Below are 20382 nucleotides of genomic sequence, written 5' to 3'. Positions count from 1 at the left end.
AAGTTCTGTGTGGCCGCGCATTTTAACAGCCTGGAAAACGGAGTGAGCAGATCAAGGAAGGATGTTGTCACCGCAGTACGGCAACATTTCTCCCCGCCCAAAAGATCCATCGCCTTTTTTTTTTCTAGAAAGAGAGCCGGAAGGGGGAAAAAATAGGCTTTTCAAAGGGGAGCAGCCTGATAAGTTCATCTGCAGATATTTCCAGAAACCTTATAACGTGGAATCAACATGATACGTGCTTCACTTATTGGGATGAGATCCTGTAATCCAGTATTTGTTCACACATATGTAATCACAAGCACGCACTTAATCTAATGCCAGACCCTTTCACACGTCAGAACATCTTAAATATACCATACGCTACCTGAAAGGTAATAGGATTAAAAAAAGCATGACTTCATTTTTTTTTATCGCTTTTTCTCTGTAACGGTAATTCAATTCCTCTGACGTAATCACAGAGCCAGTCTTTCCCAAGATGTTAACACAGGCTGTGGTTACCCCTGACATCAAGGTCAGCTCCGTTTCCTAGCTACACCCCAGTCTGTTGAATGATTCCCGTGCACTTTTTTCTCGCTCTGTATCTCATTTCTTTCACTTCAGAGCCGGTGCCCTAACAGCCACTCACGTTGGGACTGCAGTGGTTCTGCTGAACAAAACCCCCTTTGTTTCCCCCCCCCCTCTCTCCATGTCTGCTGTCTTTGACTCTCTCTCTCTCTTTTTATATTAGGGCTGGGAGATAGCTTTGCCTCCTTTTATTTTTACCTTCATTAGTTTGTGTGAAAAGTCAGGGGCAGCAGATAGAGGCCAGGCTACTGCAACATTTTGTCAAAACATTTAATTCCCTGCATTTGATATGCCGCACGCATCACAGGACAGACAAAAGAAGGCCTCCGGCACTCACAAGCTTATGGTATGATCAGGGGAGATCCTGCATTGATATTGTCACTTCTTTTAAGGCATTAAATGTACTGTGCGGTGCAGGTGTTTATATCAGGCCGTTGTAGCAAACGTTGCAGTGTGAGTGCATCCGTCTGAGCTCTGAACTCTGAAGGGCGACCTGTGTTCTCACCCACCCACTCCATGTCGACAGGTGCCTCAAGATGACTGGAGTGGTTTCTCACCGCTGGGGAAGGACGATGAGATCCCGTGCCGGCGGATGCGCAGCGGCAGCTACATCAAGGCCATGGCAGAAGAAGACAGCGGCGACTCGGACTGCAGCCCCAAACCCTCACCCAAGGTTCAGGCACGACGGGCCAGCTACCTGAAGGCCACCCAGCCGTCCCTCACAGAGATGACCACGCTCAAGTGAGTCTTTTCAGTTATTAATCAATTAATAAGAAATGTTGGATATATTGAAAAGTTGGCATCACATTCTCCCTGAGCTGAGGTGACGTCTTCAGATTACTCAGATTTAATTATTTAAATGTTTCTGACATCCACCAAATTACCTGCTTGACAGCAGCATTTCAGTATTTATATTATTCATGTGCAGCCTAGCCTGTGCAGTACATTATTTTTGTGCATGTACTGTATATGCCACATGCTTCTGAACATAGCGTTCAACTGTGCTGAAAGCCTGTGTTTAAACTGAGCAGTTTGAATGAAACAGACGGGAGAGATGAAGGGAGCGGGTGGAAAAGAGAAAAGTCGACAAACGGAGGGAGATGGAGGCAGTCAGCATTATTCATGCGTCTTCCCAGCAGCAGTGCAGCTTATGTGAGTCCCTGACTCTCGGTGGCCACATCTTAATTACCTGTTCAGTGTTTACAGCTCTCTCTCACACACACACACATACACACACCTCTGTCTTCATAGCTGGTGTCTGTATTTCTACAATGGCACGAACTCATCGAACGGACTGAGCCTTAATTGAAAATACATGATGCCTGTTCATGCGCTGGAGTCTGTTCAAAAATGAATGTTAGATTCTTCAGAAATGAATTATGGGAAGAGAGCATCATCAAATATTTCCTTTCACATTTCTTTTTCTTTCTCTTTCTCTATGTTACAGATCTTAAAAGCTGAGGTTTATTGTTTCAAGATTTTCATGAGGTTATTTCTTATTACATTAGTCATTCACTGCTCAGCTGCATACTCTGTCACAGCATGAGCTCATAAAGTATTAAGGAGTACCAGAGTCCATCAAGAGGATCGTTCACTTAAAAAACAGAAACATCTAGCTGACAACATTGTCGTAATTTGTAATTCCGTGTTTTCCATTAAAAAGACACAAAGAAATTGTTACCACTCAACATCTTGTGTGACAAACAGGACTTATATTTCCAAACAAAAAGAGGGGGAAGACTAAAATCGGAAATTTTGGTTTCATACATCTCTGTGGTTTTGGTCGTCATTACTATTAGAAATAATAATAGCATTTTGCACACAGAGCTTCATTGATCTGGGAATGCGGCACAATTTCTATGAAGTATAATTAATAAGACGAGAAGGATGAGCAGTTGGATGATGAATGAGACGAGGACAAACAGTACAAGTATTCTAACATTCTTGAAAACATTCATCATATTTTTCTCTTTCTGTTCAATGAGGGATTAGTAATTAAATTTCAGGTGTGCTTCAAAATAAAGTGGTTTATTATTTATATCTTCCATCTGCTGTCAGCAACTATCAGCTTGTTTACAGCCTGTCTCATTGTTTAGCTGCTCGTCTTTCTTGCTCCACAGACTTTATAGTAATGATGTTGTTGTGTTGCAGTGAACACACAGTGTAGGGCTGATGGAAAGGAGCGGTAAAACTATGAAAACACACAAGCTGAAATTTGCTTTAATTTATAATCATGACACATAGCCACCCCACTTTTTTCATTACCGGCTATGTCAGCTCAGGACCTAACTGTTTTAACTGATTGAACTTGTACCCACTGAGAATATTATCCACCATTCAGCCATGAAACAGTGAAAGAGTTGCTCCAGTCTTGTGTTGCAGTACTTAGCTGTGACTGATTAGCTGTGTAATACGCGGTGATGAGAAGAACACCAGTGGGTGCTCAGTCATTGTTACAGGTTACACAAACACAGGCGCACTCTCACACACACTCACTCACGTGCACACCCTTACGTAAGCGCGAGTGGTGCAACTCGGGGGCTCGCTAAAGACTTAAATTCGGCGCTGGGAACGCCACGATCGTCTGATGGAGCCCAGTGGAACGAACCAAACTGCAGTGCTGCACGTTGGAGATAGAGAGTGAGGCGGTCAGGAGCTGGCATCTTGTTTTCACACTGAGCAGTTGGGAGACGGCACAAGTCTGTGTTACACTCCACAATGATTAAATAATCAGCTTTGTTATTTCCTATGTTTCGGAGCCCATTCTCTGACCTTTGTGTCCTTGACTAGTGAGGAATTGCCTCTGAGAATTGGTGGAAGTTGTTTACTCGAACCCGAAGCTAACCTTCCTCCTTATTAAAACACATAGCGCACAGATAGCACATGCATTTAAGCAGTGGGGATTATTCCTGACAGGCAAACAAGCTCGGAAGAAAATGACATTCGCTCTCGCTTCCCTCGCTCACCAACAGCGAATTGCTGCAAATTCATTTATTCCTGCCCTAGATTTTATTGTTTATTTCTGTACGTCTCTCCGAGAACAGACGTCCTGAATAATAGGTTGCATCGTAATCACATCTCTGTGTTTCCGTCCTTCCACCCCCTTCAACCACTGTCATCACTCTAAGGACTTTTATTTGGAGAGTGACTAAGATGACAAGACAGTGACAGGAATCAGAAACAGGAGAAGGTAAAAGAGGATAGGGCAGTTAGATGGAGAAAACTTCTCAAGGGGATGAAGGAGGAGAGGGCTGTTGGGGAAATATGAGATGACGCAAACAGGAGGAAAAGGGAGATGATAGAGAAGAAACTTTACAATAAGAAATGCAGTAGCAATCAGGAGACTTTATTCCTTACTTGCAGAGGAACATGTGTTCATTAATGTCACTTGTTCCATAGAGGGTCACCCTGGGACAGGCTGACCTCCCTCTTTTAGGTGGTCCTGATTACAGGCTTGGTCTGCCATTCAAGTGGCCACAATAGACATCATTGGTCCTGCTTATAATCAGCCCCACAGGGAAATCAAGAGGAGATGTGGATAGAGATAATGGTGTAGGTAGATTCTGCAGTCACAGACTCCAGTTGGTTGATATAGATGATTCATGCAACTCTCTGAAGCCTGAGATATACTGTACTTTATGATTTTTTTTCTTAGCTTTAAAGATGTACCTTTTCATCTTTATCATCAATTGAGCATGGTGCCCCAAAAGATGATTTTGGGAAAATAGAAAATGGGAAAATGAATAAACATGCACAAAACTTAGAATTTCAAAAATGAGCTGTTATACTGTATCAGCAGAGGAGAATGGATGGAGATTGGATGTTCATGGAAAAACACATTTTCCACTGCACTTTTAAATTGCTGCCCAACTACTATTTACTTTGAGAAAGTAACTGACAATTGATCATGTTTTTCAGTTCTTCCATTAAAGGCAACAGCATCAGTCATTTCAGCAAAGCCGGGTTTATATTTAAGCAACAAAGATTTTTGACAGTTCATCAGGAACAACATCCAGTACATGAGACTTTAACACAGGGGGTTTGTAGTCAGCGTTGGCTTCTTTTAATGGTAACAAAAATTTCCCCCTAACCATAACGAAGTGGTTATTACTGTAACCATGACAACAACGAGACACGTTATTTTATCCCAAACCACGATCTTTCTCTGACGACAACCAATTATTTTTCATACCAAACCTGAACAATTTTTGAAATTTTTTGAAATGACAACATCATACTGATAATAGTCATTTTGGATTTTGGGCACAGCTTCATACTCTGCATTATTTGGAGTGACTGTAACCTTGCACTGATAATGGTGTTGTGTCTCTGCGGAGTGTATGGACCAGAGTTGCATCTTTTCATCTTACATGGAGGACTTAACATTGAGCTGTAAACTCTAAACTAACTGTTTTTCAAGAATCATCCCCCTTGTGTCTCACCACAGCAGCTCCTCAGTCCCTCAGTCTCCTCTCCGCTCCTTTCTCCTCTCCATTCCTCCATCCAAGAATGAGTAATCTAGTTTGCTTGGCTGTGGTAACCACACTCTATTTTTAGGATGAAATGCATAATTAAAGCCGACCTGACCTGCAGGCAGAGAGTAAGAGTTGTGTATATGTACAGTAGGTGTCTATCTGTGTGTGTTTTGTTTGTAAAATTTGTTTTTTTGAGAGAGTCAGAGTGTGAACTACTGGGACTGTTGGACCTTTACTTCTCGCTGTCGACTTTCTAATCTGTATTCACTCCTCTCTTTGTAAGCTGGTTTACTAGGCCACGATGTTCATTAAGGGAAGAGCGAGTCCGCTTTTTAGGTTTTTATCCCCCCTGATTAATGAATTGTTTAGCTTGCAACTGCTGCGTAACCTAAACGCGCGCACACACACACATCGCACAAACGCACACATCGCACAAACGCACACATGCACATAAGGCGTGAAGCATGCTGAGTGATCGCATTTGAGGCAGGTGAGAGCTAATGAGACACCTATTCATCTTCCTGGGAGACGGGATGTGTTCTGTGTGTGTATGTGTGTGTGTTTTTTGTGTCAATCTGTAGGTCGTTTCCATGTGGAAGAAATTCAGCGAGTGTTTTAGTGTTTTAGAAAGTGCTTACAAGGTGCTTCAAGGACAGATACCTAAGCCACTGCGAGTGTTTCTCAATAGTACTGCGCTTGTTGATTAGATAAGGGTGTCTCCTGAAGCAATTGTGGATTGATCCCTATCTTTGGGTTCATACACACTGCTGAGTACTTTGCAAATACCTTCTTTTGCTCTATTTTTTTCATCACCTTATCTCTCCCTCTCTTTCCCCTGCTCCTCTTCTGCCTCTGTTTTTTCTCCTTTTTTGTCCCTCCTTTTTTCTCTCTCTCTCCTTCTCCTGCGACAGGATTTCGACAGAGCACTCACCCAAGCTGCAGATCCGGAGTCACAGCTATCTGCGGGCGGTGAGTGAGGTTTCCATCAATAGGAGTCTGGACAGCTTGGACCCAGCAGGGCTCCTGGCCTCGCCTAAATTCCGCTCGCGAAACGAAAGCTACATGAGAGCCATGAGCACTATCAGCCAGGTTAGTGGCACCCAGGGGCCCGCAACTCTCTGCCTTTTGCCCTTACACCCCCTGTACCTCCACTGTTATGTCCAATGAGGTCGTGCAGGGGGGAGGAAATCCCATCCGTAGCCATCCCGAGGCCTGAGTTAACAATCAGGTCACCATCCGGCAAAGAATGAACAGTGCAAAAAAAAAAAACCCCGATCTCCCAATTAGCGTATACGTCTGTGTGCTGTTTTCCGCAGTTCATATGATTACAGGCGTATTCAGATTTGCTAATTAAACAGGAGGGCATGCAGAAACCCCCCCTCGTCCCTCCCCCTCATCCTTCACCCTAATATGCTCCTTCTGCCTCTGCACACTTTGTGATGCAAAGTGACAAGCTAAAAATGTTCTCCTAAATTCAGTATCCGCCACATAAGAGATGAAAAACAAGAATTAACACGCAGCCATGTGAATTTCATGAATAATTGAAATGGGAATCGGTTCCAAATGATGATGGACATTTGCTGTGATTTGATGGTTATTGAACATATTGAGGAATTGGCCAGGAAACAAACCCTCACCCATAGGAGGTTTGGTAATTGTTATCGCTGCCACAGAATAAGATGTTAGTCATTTTGGATTTTGGGCACAGCTTCATACTCTGCATTATTTGGAGTGACACGGGAGCTCAGCTTACCTGTTTTGCCTGGTGTAACAGAGATAATGTGCTCCCCTCCAAAGCCCAGGGGCAACACTTTGTCTCGCCAGCTGAATGATGGACCCTCGAGACATCCCTTGAAATCCTGGCATGGAGCGAGCCCAGAGGAGAATGACACACTGGACCTGGCATCCACAAAAATGCCACAGAATAAAAAAGGTGCTACCAAGGTCTCTATCTCGGTCTCTCACTCTCACATTTGACACGTCTGTGAATGGAGGGTGAGCTGACGCACAACGAAAAAAGAAGCTCAACATCGACAAGTTGAATGGAGGTCCACAAACCTTTCTGACTCCAAGCTCTACAGTAACACACTCACACCTGTCTGACCCTACATTTATCTTCACTGACAAACAGCTGTAGTCCTCTGCTACATCCCATTCCTTTGTTTTGCCCCCCCTGTGCAGACATTTAGCAAACCCCTCTCAAATTGAACAAGCCGAACAGAGGCAACTTGAAGGAATGGAATGGAGCTCAGACTTCCCTGCCCTAACAAACTCCGATCTGTAACACACACCCATCTCACAAGTGTGTAGAAACAGTTTTTTTTCCCACTTTCGACACTGTTTTGAGACCCAATCCGCACTAGCTGCTGGTGTTGGCGTAGATAGATTTCCTCAAGTCTCGTCTCAAATCCCAGTAGTCCCAGCTTTGACACCTCCTAATACTCACCTTTAATAACAACACTTGTAGTATTCCACTCTGTTGTACGGCCCTTTGAAGTTTTATCCTACAGTGATTCCTCCCCCTCTGCACTCCTTGGATGTTTCCTTTATTCTTCTTAAGTATATTTCCTTTTCAAAAGTACCATACATGCAAATTCCTGTATATGGCTTAAAGCTTCACGAGACACTGTGGAGGTAAACGGCTGACCAATCTGAACTAACACACACTGAAAATGTGTTTTAAACTGAGCACAGGGTGGTGATGTTTAACAGCTGAACCACTCTGTGATGCTTTACTGCAAATTCATATTTTCATTGCTTTTTCTTATTGGATTTAAGTCAAAAGAACTTGAGTAAGAGGTTTCTCACGCTCAGTTTTCCCCCTCCGTGTGCAGAGCAGTGCTTATATCAAACAACAAAATATATTTTTTGGGCAAATATGTTGAACCTTCTGCCTCAAATTATGGAAAGAGTGGAAAGCTGACTTCTGTTGCAGGGCCCAATTTGTGATTTAAGTGTGTTAGTATAGAGAACTCCTGCCGCGTGAAGCTTTAATCAGTGGAATAGCTCTGTAGCGGTGAGAAGCACCGAGAGATGCTTCCCTGGCTTCTCTAATATGTTCAATTCTCCTGTGTGGCACTGTGCTGGTGTGCACCTGTGCATTCTTATTTTTCATTTCTATTTTCCCCCCATGCATGGACGGGATGTGTATGCTCCGTATGTGTGTGTTTGTTTGTTTTTCTGGGTGTGTTCTGTATGTGTACGTGTGTGTCTGCCCCACCACCCCCCCACCCACTTCCATCCCTCTGCAGGTGAGCGAGGTGGAGGTGAACGGGCAGATCGAGGCGGTGTGTGAGTCAGTGTTCAGTGAGATGGAGTCGCAGGCGGTGGATGCCCTGGACCTGCCCATGCCCGGCTGCTTCCGCATGCGGAGCCACAGCTACGTGCGTGCCATAGAGAAAGGCTGCTCGCAGGAGGAGGAGGAGGCGGGCGTCACCGTGGGAAACAGAAGGAGCAACTCACCCCCGCGCACCACCACCACTGTCAGAACCATCCAGAGCAGCACAGGTTGGTGGGAACATGCACTTAACTCATGCATAGGCTCATAAACATGTGTGAACATACATAATCCATTGCCCATTATGAATTTATACGTGTGCACAGAAACTATGTATTATAGATGTGCTGTCTAAGTTATGCAGCATGTGTATAGTCACAAAGGACAAAAAATAAATAAATTAGAACTGCAGTTACTGCAAAGGGAGATCTATCCTTGCATTGAGATTGTCAGTAGTGCCATCAAATCAAATTCTCACATTTCTAATCCATGTTGTAAACGTCTTGCTTTGAAATATTTTGTTTTGAATTATTAAAAAAGAGTTACTTTGTTTAGCTGACCGCAAAGTAGTTTCCCCTTTACAAACCCCTCTGCGTTATTATCCATCTGACCCAGTTTTCCTCTTAGATACAATATGATGAATGCAGAGCAGTTTTTTCCTACATAAGAGCTTATTCGAGCTGTAAAGCTTAGTGGCTGCTGGGTCTTATTTTAGCCCTCTTGTGTGCCTCATGGTCTGGAGCGCTTGGCTTTCCAGCATTACTGCATGCAGTATTGATGCTGAGTGGGGCTGGCATCCAGCACTGGGTGCTCCTGTGTTTCCCACTGCAAATCCAGACGTCATTCCCTTCCAACGTGCACGTTGAGTCATCGTCGCCTGACACACAATGGATTTCTCCTCCATTCCGTTTTAATTATGGCAATTAAGAGACAGAATTTCCACATACCCAGCCGACAAGGTTACAGTCAGCTAATTAAACACATTTACTGCAAATTGGAAGAATGGCAAAACGAATTGAGTCAATTCAGAGGGCTGACCACTGACTCTGAACAAACATTTATTTAATGCTGTTTAAAACTTGCTTCCAACTGACTATAATTTCTCTCTCTACTTAATGAAATGAGTCAAAATATGAAGTTGCACCCGACTGTTTTACTATCTTATTGACAGTTCAAGCTAACAATACAATTAAAGGCAATGGAGAATTCGGCTGATTGTTCTATTGTGTGGTGGTAGTTACTGATCTATAAAAGGAGACTGATACGATCAGGAGAGGGGCATTCGGAGCTCCTTCCCCTGAGGAAGGAAGAGATAATGAAAACCATCTATCAGATGAAGTGTTGTAGGGACTAAACTCTGGTTTTCGAGCTCGACAGCTGCTCTCTAGTGCTTTTGCTGTGCACGATGCAGGTACTCAGTCTTTCTCACATCTGTCACACTCTTTGCAGCTTTCTCAATGTGTAATCATTTGCTGATAATGTAAAGAAAACACCTGCCAGAGGTGTGTGTGTGTGTGTGAGTGTGTGTGTGTGTGTGTGTGTGTTATGGAGTATACGTGTCTTCAGCACGAGCTTCACAGCTGTTGGCAGTTTAATGAACATCCATTTATGACACCTGAGTGTGTCACATGATGAATGGACGTTGTGGAAGTCCAGAGAAGAGATATTAGTCCACTTTGTGTTTGCTGATGATCCAACATTATGCTGCCGCTGCCTGTTGAAGGCAGTCTTCTCACTGGTTTACATAAATCAATATGATTGGCCGTCGGCTTCTTCTGACCTTTGACCTTCATTCGAAGCCAACCTTATTGTATCCCGGCTGTAACGAACAGCACAGGGAGAGTGGGATGTAGTGATGCATTATGAGGCAGTGTGCAGAGCAGTTCACCGTGGCTGGTAGTGAAGGTAGGGGATTGCTTCAGATTACTGTCATAGATGCGCTACAGCCCTATTCATCACCTCCTTAGATCTTCACCACTGAGTCGTCAGTCACTGTAATTAATTAGTTCCCTCTCCTTTTTCTCCTCCTGGGGGAAGACCGTGATTGAAGAGGAGAGGAAGAGAGGGAGATTGGGAACAGGAAAAGTCTGACTACATTTTGCCCGTCTCGTTCTCTGCCGTTTTAACATGTGCAATGCCGCCACGGTCACGTCATGTGGGACTTACCGTAATTGCCATTTTCTGACTTTTACACACTGTTCACTCAGTGTGAAATCCCGGGTTTGCAGGTGTGTGTTTTTTTATGGACTCTTTAATTAACACCACTACAGTTTAATTAGAAAGCTAATGTTGAATGTCTGTGTGTGCAAAGTTTATTTGCATTTTGAAATGATTAAAAAAAAGAGCAGCACAGGGAATATGACAGACAGGCACCTAATGTACGTCATGCTCACAGTGCTGGAGTTTAACTAAGTACATTTAGTCAAGTAGATTTTTGAAGTATCCCCATTTTGTGTTACTAGCTATTAACTCAATACTCAATTCCCACTATATCAGTATGAAAAATCCTTGACAGTTACAGTTTGTATCGCTTTATGGTAAAAACAGAAGTTAGTCATTTACTGATTGGGATTTCACATAAGAAACATGACCAGTTAATAACATGACACATTATTACAGATCAAAGTACCTAGAAGTGTAATATAAGTAATAAAAATCGTCTCAAGCTTGACTAACAGCAACATGCTATTTCCACATGAATGCATCCATAATAACCGTAAACACATCTTGAAAGCCTCATACATACAGCTATATACTATGCAGATTAACTGTTTTTATTTGACTATACGGACGGTGCTTATTTCACTAAGCCAACTCCCTGTGATGTTTTCTGCTGATGCTGGTGCTAAATATTCAGGTATTCATATTCAGGTTTCTAAAAAGTGGAAAAGAATTGCTGATCCTGTCCATCAGCCAGTTGTTCTTCAAGGTAATTAAGAAAGTTCCCTAAATGTTCTTGTTCCTACTCCTCTGATATGAGGATTTTCACAGTTGGTTCTCTCTTTCATCCTTGCCAATTGAATATCCTTTAGTTTTGGACTGTTGGTCTGACAAAATAAGACACTGGGACCTTGGACTCTACAGATTAATGAATAATGAATAGTAAGTTAAAGCTTTTACTAAATGAAATTGATATTGGGCCATATTAACCATGCACAGTCTGTTTTAACTGTCGCAACTCTGCAGCAGTCGAGAAACATCAATATTAACTGACACCACTTCAATAGACTCACTATTAAGAGCCATTAGTGGTGATTTGTTGTAATTCATTACCTGTAACATTACTTTTGATACACATTTAAGAATTGTAAGACAGACAGCTAGGATGTGCAGTACAAGTCAAAAGGATGATGTCGGTGGCAGCCTCCGTCTTTAGCTGCAAAATGATGTGAAACCTTATCACGTCATAAACATGGAGTGATTCCCGTCATTACCTCCCATCCAACATGATGTACTGCACCATGTACACATAATGGAGATGTTGTGTAACATCACTGTACATCGGCATTGTGTAATGCTCGCTTCGCTGTGCTCGATGCTCGACACACAAACGCACACCCCCCGCACACAAACACATTCATAAATTTCACCAGAAATCAACTGGGAGCCAAAAGTGAGAAGTGAAGACGTTGTTATGGTGAATATTGCATGATGTGTCTGAAGGATGGTTCAGGCACAAGCTTGAGAAAAAACAGCCCGCACTTATGGTTTCTGTTCCCACTCGTCTCCGCGGCAAACCGCCAAAATATCACACACACACGCACGCGCACACATACACACAGGAGGGACCTATCAGCTTCCGCTCAGGCTTCTCTCCAGTTTGCACACTGTGCTGCTCCAGCCCATTATTATTGATGATCTTTTTAATCCTGAGGAAGGAGACCGAAGTAAGGGGCTGTCCTTTGATCTCTTCTCTTTGAACATCAAGTGGCTGTGGTTGCTATTGCCTGCCTCTCTGCCCACTCAAACTCGCATGTATGCACACACACGGTATCCAGCGCAGCCAGTCACTCACACACACGTATCACTGTTGCCTCGGACAGACATGTTGGCCTCGACACCGGCTTCTTTGGATCGGTTTAACAAAATCTGGAGCAGATCCTCTTTCTAAAGCCTGGGAAAATCCATAGCAATCGGTTAATGTGAGGATTTTCCTGCCTCTAAGCTCTGGCTCCTCCACCCCGCGTCGTCTCTTGTTAACATATTCATCACCTCTTCGCTCTGCTTTGTCTTTTCCTTCCTTGGCCTCTTACACAACAGCCACATACTCTGCCTTTGCACAACAGCAGTTACTGTAGGTGTGTGAGTTAATCAACCTGTTGTATCACTAAGAAGAAGAATTAACCTTCACTTAGAGGGAGTATTCACTCAGATCTTAAGTCTCGGAAATGTGCCATAATTTGTGTTTGTCTTCCTCTAAACCTCAGTTTCACTGGCTCACTGACCTGCTGTCAATCATCCAACCTCATTTTACCAGCATCTATTTTTTAAAAGGTGCTGTGGGATTGACTGAAAAGAGTGACTCTCCTCCACTAGATCTCCATAATAGACAGGACAATGTTTAATTTAATGGCTGTGAATTTCCTATGGCCCTGAACAGAGACAGTGCGCTCAGTAAAGCACTCCATAAGTAAGTTTTCAAGGCATTATGCTTGTGGCTCTTGTCAAACACTCCGTGGCTCACCATCTCTTCATTTAATTTCCTGATGCAGCCCTGGACACAATTTTCTATATCTTACTATACAAAATTTGAATGTAAAATACAGAATAATAGACTGTGTCCACTCTTAAAGATATTTTTTATGTGATTTCAAAGGTTGCAATTGAAAGGTTTGTCCAAATTGCTTGTTGCAAGTTCTATAGCTGAGATTCAGTGAGAAATGATTCAAAAAGCATCTGTAATTTCTGATTTGTGGAATTTTTATTTTCTGAGGTAAACCAGGGTTTTCCTTACAAAAAAAGAATAAAGAAAACAAGGGAACCATCAATATTTAAAACATAAAATAGTAACATGTCTTCAAAATCAGACACAGGTATTGTCGCAAGCACAAGCAGATGTAGGTGTCAGGAATCAGTGAGGAGGTCAGGTTCATATTGTCACTGCAGGAGGACTCCATAACCACTTAGATACGGGAAAACTGAGCATTGTTTTATTCCCAGATGAAGTTGGTATGCATCCCTTTATATGAATATTTGAGTCAAACATGTAACTTACAGTATTATTAAACTTTATTTAGAATTAAGGTTTTTCTTGAAGACAACCAAATGTTACACTATTCTCATGTTTATAGGCTTAACACAAAGACTAAACACTGGCAGCTAGCTGAGTTAGCTGCCTTCTAGTGAGAGCTTCTCCAAGCAGACATGAGTGTGGTATCACATTTTTCATCCAACCCTCGGCAGGAAAATGTCAAACTTTGATGTAACATTAGCAGATATTGTATCCAGTACTGATAGATATGATAGATATAACACAGCATGCTCTTCTCAGTCCGGAAAACTAACCTTCACATGCACTGTAATGTCTGCAGGCTTACTGGTGTGAAATCAAAAGGGGCTCCTGTGTATTCCCAGCACTTCACGGTATAGTTCTACATGCTGAAATAAAGCCTGTACAACACTGCCCCCAGGGGCTCAGTGTAACACAGCACTGTACCTCTGCCCTCTTCTTTTTACAGTAACCGTGCGAGTGGGTGGACAAAAACTACCAGACAGCTTGACCCAATTAACAACAATCACTGCCATCACTGGCACTTTTCCAGGAGTTCTCCTCTAAGAGATATCTTTGGATTTCCCAGAGTGCTGAATTAAAGTGGCAGGGATACAGACCACTAAAGTCTGGTCGAATCAAGATCAAGGCGAGCATTCAACCAGATCTCTCCTCACACCTCCACCAGCCCACGCAAATTTCCAGGAGCAAGGCTCAGATATGTTTGTCATATGTCAGGTTGACTCATATGTTGTAAAAGCAAAGAAAAACGCAGCTCCCGGGCACAGGGTGTGTTTGCTTATTTGTTTTGAGAAGGTCCCCTCTCAAGGTGGATTTGAGGAGGACTACAGGTGAAAGGCCCCTCTGGCAGTATTAGGCCTGACAGAACTATTGGTCTTGGCGACGCTGAGCTGTGTTTCTTTGTTCCATGCTGCTGCTCTCAGTTTCTGCGGATTCGACCATCTGCTTGCTTGTTGTGTTGGCAGAGAGCGATGTGTTCAGGGCATCGTCAGAACTTATGGTAAACATACAATGTATGTGAATAAGTCATTGGTTCATTTCTACATCACAAAATAAGAGGAGATACAGATGTAAGCTGGTTTTATTATATAATTGTATGTAATGTGAGTACACAGGTGATCATGACCCTATCAGTGCCCATTGTAAAGCAAATATCTAAGATATTTTAAAATATATAAGCATTGTATGCAATAACAAGGGATGATAAACTAAATTCTGTCCCCTCTTGATGTGAAAATGCTCAGTGCAACATGCGACAGTACATCACTCTCCACTAAACCACAGGGTGGCAGTCATTAGCTGATCTGAGTTAATGAATCATATAGCCTATGTCTGTTTGACTGCACATCTGTATATGGGTGGGTTTTAAAGTAAAGGAAAATTCAGCTGCATTTAATGCACTGTGGGGTGAAAAACACAGATTTTATTAGTATATTATAGAGTAGTTTTGAATATTGTTTTATATAAACTTGAAATTATTTTATAGTGCACCTTCACCCCAAGTGCAAAACTGCACAAAGTATAATGATTAAAGTTCTTAAAAACAATTATTAGATTAACTTCATTTTCCATATCTAAGCCATTTATATTGCTAGTGTTCCTGTCCTCACTATATTATTTCAAACAATTGTAGAAGTAGGAATTTCAAAGGCAAATTCAGTTTTAATGTTAAATAGCTTGACTTTTACTTAAATTAGGCAGAAGGATTAAATTAAGAAGATACAATTTTGTTACTTTTTATTTTATTATATCAAATAAAAACCGTTGTCTCTATTTAAATATAAATTCAAAGTAGCCTATGTTCAAACCTGTAGCTTAACAACTCATAACAAAAAGTTATGAAGCATTACAGCAGTGAAGTTTTCTTCATGACTGACCGGGACTGTCCCACCCAGTGCTGAATGAGTTATTAAGTGTTTCTGTGGGGCGGGGGGTGCGATCAAGGCGCGTCCACATCCTGACATAAGATCCAATATCGTCAGAGTGAAAGAGGAATAGAGGCAGAGAGGAGTCCTGTCATCTCAGCCCAGCTCAGTGTTGCAGATCCGCGGCTCCCATGACGCTGCCCCAGTGCTTGTACAGCGCGCTGCTCGGCATGTGTGACTTCTGGATTCGCCTTTGTGAGTAGAAGCTGCTGTTGTGTTCCTCTGTTGTTTGTCATGACCGACGGTGAGGCTGCGTCAAGGCAGGCGGAGGCCGGAAGTCAGGCAATATGGCCTTCAAAATAAACAGTGAAAGTAGCTACTCGGGGAGGAGGGGCAACAACTAGCGAGCCGTCAAAATAAAATTGTATCTGACTCATTGTGGAAAATGTTGACGTCGGAGCGACTTCTGTTATATTCGGGTAAAGATATTCAAAAGCCCACCGCAGTGCTTTTAAGCCAGCAAGAATAATAAGCTACACCAGTGAGCTATCAGTGCGTCATGGACCTTTACTGTGAAAGTGCAGAACGGAAGTTGTGTTGTAAATGCGACGAGCTTTACAGTGAAGTCTACCGTGCCCATCCCATGCTTTCTGCTTATTCATGGTTCACATGAAAATGGAGGAATCCTCCTCAAGTTGTATGTTTACTGCGAAGTACAGCTCCACTGACAGAGCCAGTTAAATAAGAAATATTTTTATTATTATTAATAATAATAAATAAGAATAGCAAACAGGATATTTAAATACAATTCTAACTATGTGGTTCTGGAATAAAGCTGAAATATTTTAAGTTATATTTTATTAATTTTTTTAATATTCCTCTCTATTTAATTACAAAGGACTACAAACTGTGGACACTGCTATTCAATAAAACTTTGAGCCATCTGCTCTGCCCTCTTTCCCTCAAACTGGACAACATGAGCGCTGAGATTAACCCACATGCTATTTTCTTTCACTCTCCACTCATGTGAGCCTTGAAATGTTGAACAACTTACAGCTCTTGGTCTATTTTAGTATAATATCTCTGATATGGAGGGCGGGGGGTGACAGGTGTGGCCTGCATCGCAACACACTAACTCTGCAGGGTCCAGTTATTCAGGTCAGACTCAGAGTCTCTCTGGAATTGGAGTTCATGGGGGTTCATGTCTGTGCTTGTTAAAGTGGGCAACCAGAGGGTACAGGAACAACTTGTTAAGCCCTCACCCCAGGCCTTATGGGAAAAAAGTTAATCTGTGCCACTTACCGTGTTGCAGACCATAACCAACCATCTGTGTTTGAGTGAGTCATGCACACACTTCAGCTCATGCACGTCACTGATAGCAGCTATGTTTTGTGCCTGCTCACCTACCGGCTTTCTGCTTTCTATTTTCAGACAAGTCACTGCTGAGGTCAACATGCCATGGACTCAAACATATGTACAGTACACATGCATGTGGTGATCTAGGTCAAGTGGGTTTATTTTCATAGGCTGTCATGTAAATGACAGAGGCATCCTGAGTATGGGTTAGGGAGTCTCAGCTGTTGACACATTCATCCAGGAAAGCCTTAGTCACAGGGACACGTAATTATCAAGCAACTGCAAGTTTATGAGGGTGTTAGTGCATAATACATAAATATAATATATACATTTTTTTTTCCATAAGTGAATGATATTTAAGGACATCTATAACTGCTTAAACTTTCAATCAAAAACTTACTTAAAATGTGTTAACACTCTGTTTACACTTGATTTCATCATTTTGCATTTTATGTTTAATTGCTTACTTAATATGTCTTTGTGCTCGTGCGGTGAAGTCATTTCTTCCTCCAGTGGAGTCCCATTAATTTCTGCTGTACCTACTTTGCCCTGAGGGATCATTAGTTTCCCTCAGTTTCATTCACAAATCGTTTTTATTCATGAGTAGTGGCTCAAAACCCATCCAGAAAAATGTGTTCTTCTCAGGGGCACAGTTTCTTACTCGTATACTGATAGAGCCAGCTGTAAAAATCAGAATTTAAACTTAGTGTGCAGTAAATTGTTACAGGGATGACAGTTCCCAACAGGTAAGACCATTCTAAAGAGTAGAAATGTTATTTGCTAGATTCAGTCTGTTTTATTACACTGATAGAAAAAAAAGAAAACCTGTGATCAAATCACATGTTGTGATATATATTGTTATACCTGCAGGGAAACAGCAGGGGCTTCATCACATTAGGTTTTGTCTAGATGAGCCCATTACAAAGGATTCAGTTTATAAATCCACAGCACAAATAAATGACAGTACTACCGAGTCAAGTGAAATGAAAATAACCTAGTCTTGAGTATAATAAGTGCTAATTCTCTTTGTAAATGCTCACTGAATATGAGAGAAGGCTGTGGGGTAGTCTTTGAAACAGTCACAGGACTTCCATGAACGCTTTAAGCAGTAAGTTATAAACTGAGATGATGTTTCTTATGTGTATGGAGCCATCTTTGATTGTAAAGTATATCCTGATGTTTCAGGTTTGTTTTGACTCTGGGGACTAACACTGTCAGCCACAGCTTGCAACCTCCCTCCCTCCCTCTTTCTCTTATTATTTCTGTCCTCTGAGATCAGCCCGTTGAGGCTCTGTTGAGGGAAGACAGTGCCCTACACATTTCCTAAGTGCCTCTCCTCCTCCCTGTCTCTTGGTCATGTACTGTCAAATGATCCAGTCATACTCTCTCAGCAACACACACAGGTGCTCAGTCTTCAGCTGCCCCCTTTCTGTCTCTCATGGCATCTTTTAAGAAGCAATTATCGTGTTAAAGTTAGGCTGGTGAAAAATCTGACAAGGGAAACCCTACACACTTTCCCGGGCCTCTTGTGTAGGTATGAAGTGTCCACGTTTACAGTAACTCTGGGTAGAGATGTGATGACAGGAAACTCATAAACACGGTCTCCGTGGCTGTGAGGCATTGAAAACAGAACGGTGTGAAAGATGAGGCGGCTTAAAAAGCCACAACAATTCATACTGAAGGGAAACAAATTAATAATGGAATAAAATATAGCTAAATTTAAAAAAAAGACCAAAGTGTATTTAGATCTTCCACTAAATTCCCTTGCATGTTCTCTCTTTCTCTGACTTTCTCTTAACTACTTTCTACTCTTTCAACTTCCCTCTTTCATCCGCCTCCTAATTCCTTTGTGCTGTGGGCAAAATTAAATCCCGATTTGTAGTAATCCATATAAAAAGCAGAGCAGAAGAACAAAGATGTAGAGGTCAGGTGAAAATATGCTGGTTAATTAAAACCATTAAGCTCTAAACTAAGCTAATATAGAGACTAGACTTTCTTTATTATTATACTGAAGTATTTGTGTAAAACGAAGGCTGTAACTGACAATACAGTACAGGATGTGTCAGCTTTCATGTCAAGCTACACATACAGCTCTGTATATGTTAAGTTTCTGTCAGTGTGCCTCATCCTGCGCTGAAAAAGACAGATCAAAATGGAACAAGAGATCTCACTGTAACATTATACAGACTGCTAGATACCTTTAATATATTTATCTGGAAATGTGAAATTAAATTGTGTACCATCAGAGAATGAAGGGGGGGAAAAGAGTTTCAAGTTCACTCTGATAAAAGGATCTCTCCAAATAAGAAGGCAAACTCAAGCTGTCACAGTCCATTGTTTAAAAAATCTGTTTTGTTTTTACCTTTAGAATAATAACTCTGCCTCCCAAGAGGAACAGAATAAATCCAAGTTAAAGTCATGTTGCAGTAACTGAAGTTTCACAAAAGAAAAATTACACAAAAATGAAAAATATTCTTCTTCAGAATTGTACAAATTTGGACTTTAATCATGGGAAATTCAGTGAATGTAATGCTACTATATGTCACTGCTGCATTTAATAGGAACAACAAAAAACAATGGACCATACAGAGAATTGTTGAACCCATCAGTTTAATTAAACAGTTTTTTTTCCAGTACTCATGTTTCACCACAAGGTGGAGTCGCTTCACTACTTTTAGAATGAATCTTGTCTCCAGATATTTCACCAAAGAAGTCAGCCCCAGTGTAACTCACAAGTTCTAGATCAGTGTTAACTGTTAGGTGCATTTTCTGTTTTGTTCTGTGTGTGAGTGAGTGTGCGTGATGGATAAAAACAGTGAGTGAGAGAGAAGACATGAGTGACACTGTAGCCCTGAGTCATGACTGACATCCTGCTATCCTTCATGTGTGCATGTAGCTGAGACACAGAGATCAAACAATGTTCACTGACGGCGTTGCACTGGAATGCTTCTTTGAGCTGCATCAATCCCTCCTGCCATCTCTGCTCCTCAGTCTCACCCCTCCACACACACACAAACACACACATAGAGTTCTCTATTTCCTGCTCTGGTGTTAATTACAGGGACAGATAAAGCCCTGCCTTAGCAACGTATGTCTCTGCATGTGAAATACACCTGTGTGTCAGTGGATCAAAGCTTCCATCCTCTAAGGTGGAATTATTATTCAAAGAGGGGATGTAAATTAAACAGTACTCTGGTGTCATCTGTCTCTCCTATTCTCTCCCTTGCTCTCTCTCTTTCTCTCTCCTTCTTTCACACATACACACACCTGCATAATACAGCCATCCCACTTGCTTTGATGGTGCTATAGAAGGTGTGTTTGACAGGAAACAGGGGCTGGGTCGAGGCATGTGGCAACACACTTGCACACGCACGGCATACATATGGAATAAGCAGGAGAAAAGACGCTGTTCTCAGTTGTGGTTGGCAGCCGTATACCTCGATGGAGCTTCCGAGCATGTGGGTGTGAGCGCACGCATGTGACTGCACGGTGTCAAAGTGTCTGTGTGTGGCTTCACTGTTTTCCAGCTGCGGGATCAAGCCCGAACTGGGAGCTGGAGCTGGATGTGGGTAAACTGTGATTTGGCTATCTCTCTTCCTGGAGGAGATAAATCCT

The 20382-nt window shown here is 42.1% G+C and overlaps 1 protein-coding gene across 4 annotated transcripts in view; it reads left to right on the top strand.

Moving 5' to 3' along the window:
- dlgap1b (discs, large homolog-associated protein 1b) overlaps positions 1 to 20382 on the top strand; it is a gene marked incomplete at its 5' end in the record, with an annotated part of 42736 nt that overhangs the window by 2009 nt on the left and 20345 nt on the right. For all 4 annotated transcript variants that reach the window (XM_083995005.1, XM_083995002.1, XM_083995004.1 and 1 more), the window contains 3 exons: positions 1091 to 1305; positions 5951 to 6128; positions 8291 to 8546. In XM_083995005.1, the coding sequence (XP_083851131.1) occupies positions 1091 to 1305; positions 5951 to 6128; positions 8291 to 8546 (649 nt within the window). The remainder of the gene's footprint in view (positions 1 to 1090; positions 1306 to 5950; positions 6129 to 8290; positions 8547 to 20382) is intronic.

Source organism: Trachurus trachurus, assembly GCF_905171665.1.
Source record: "Trachurus trachurus genome assembly, chromosome: 20".
In the NCBI taxonomy this organism is placed as follows: Eukaryota; Metazoa; Chordata; class Actinopteri; order Carangiformes; family Carangidae; genus Trachurus; species Trachurus trachurus.
This window is presented reverse-complemented; position numbering and strand designations above follow the sequence as displayed.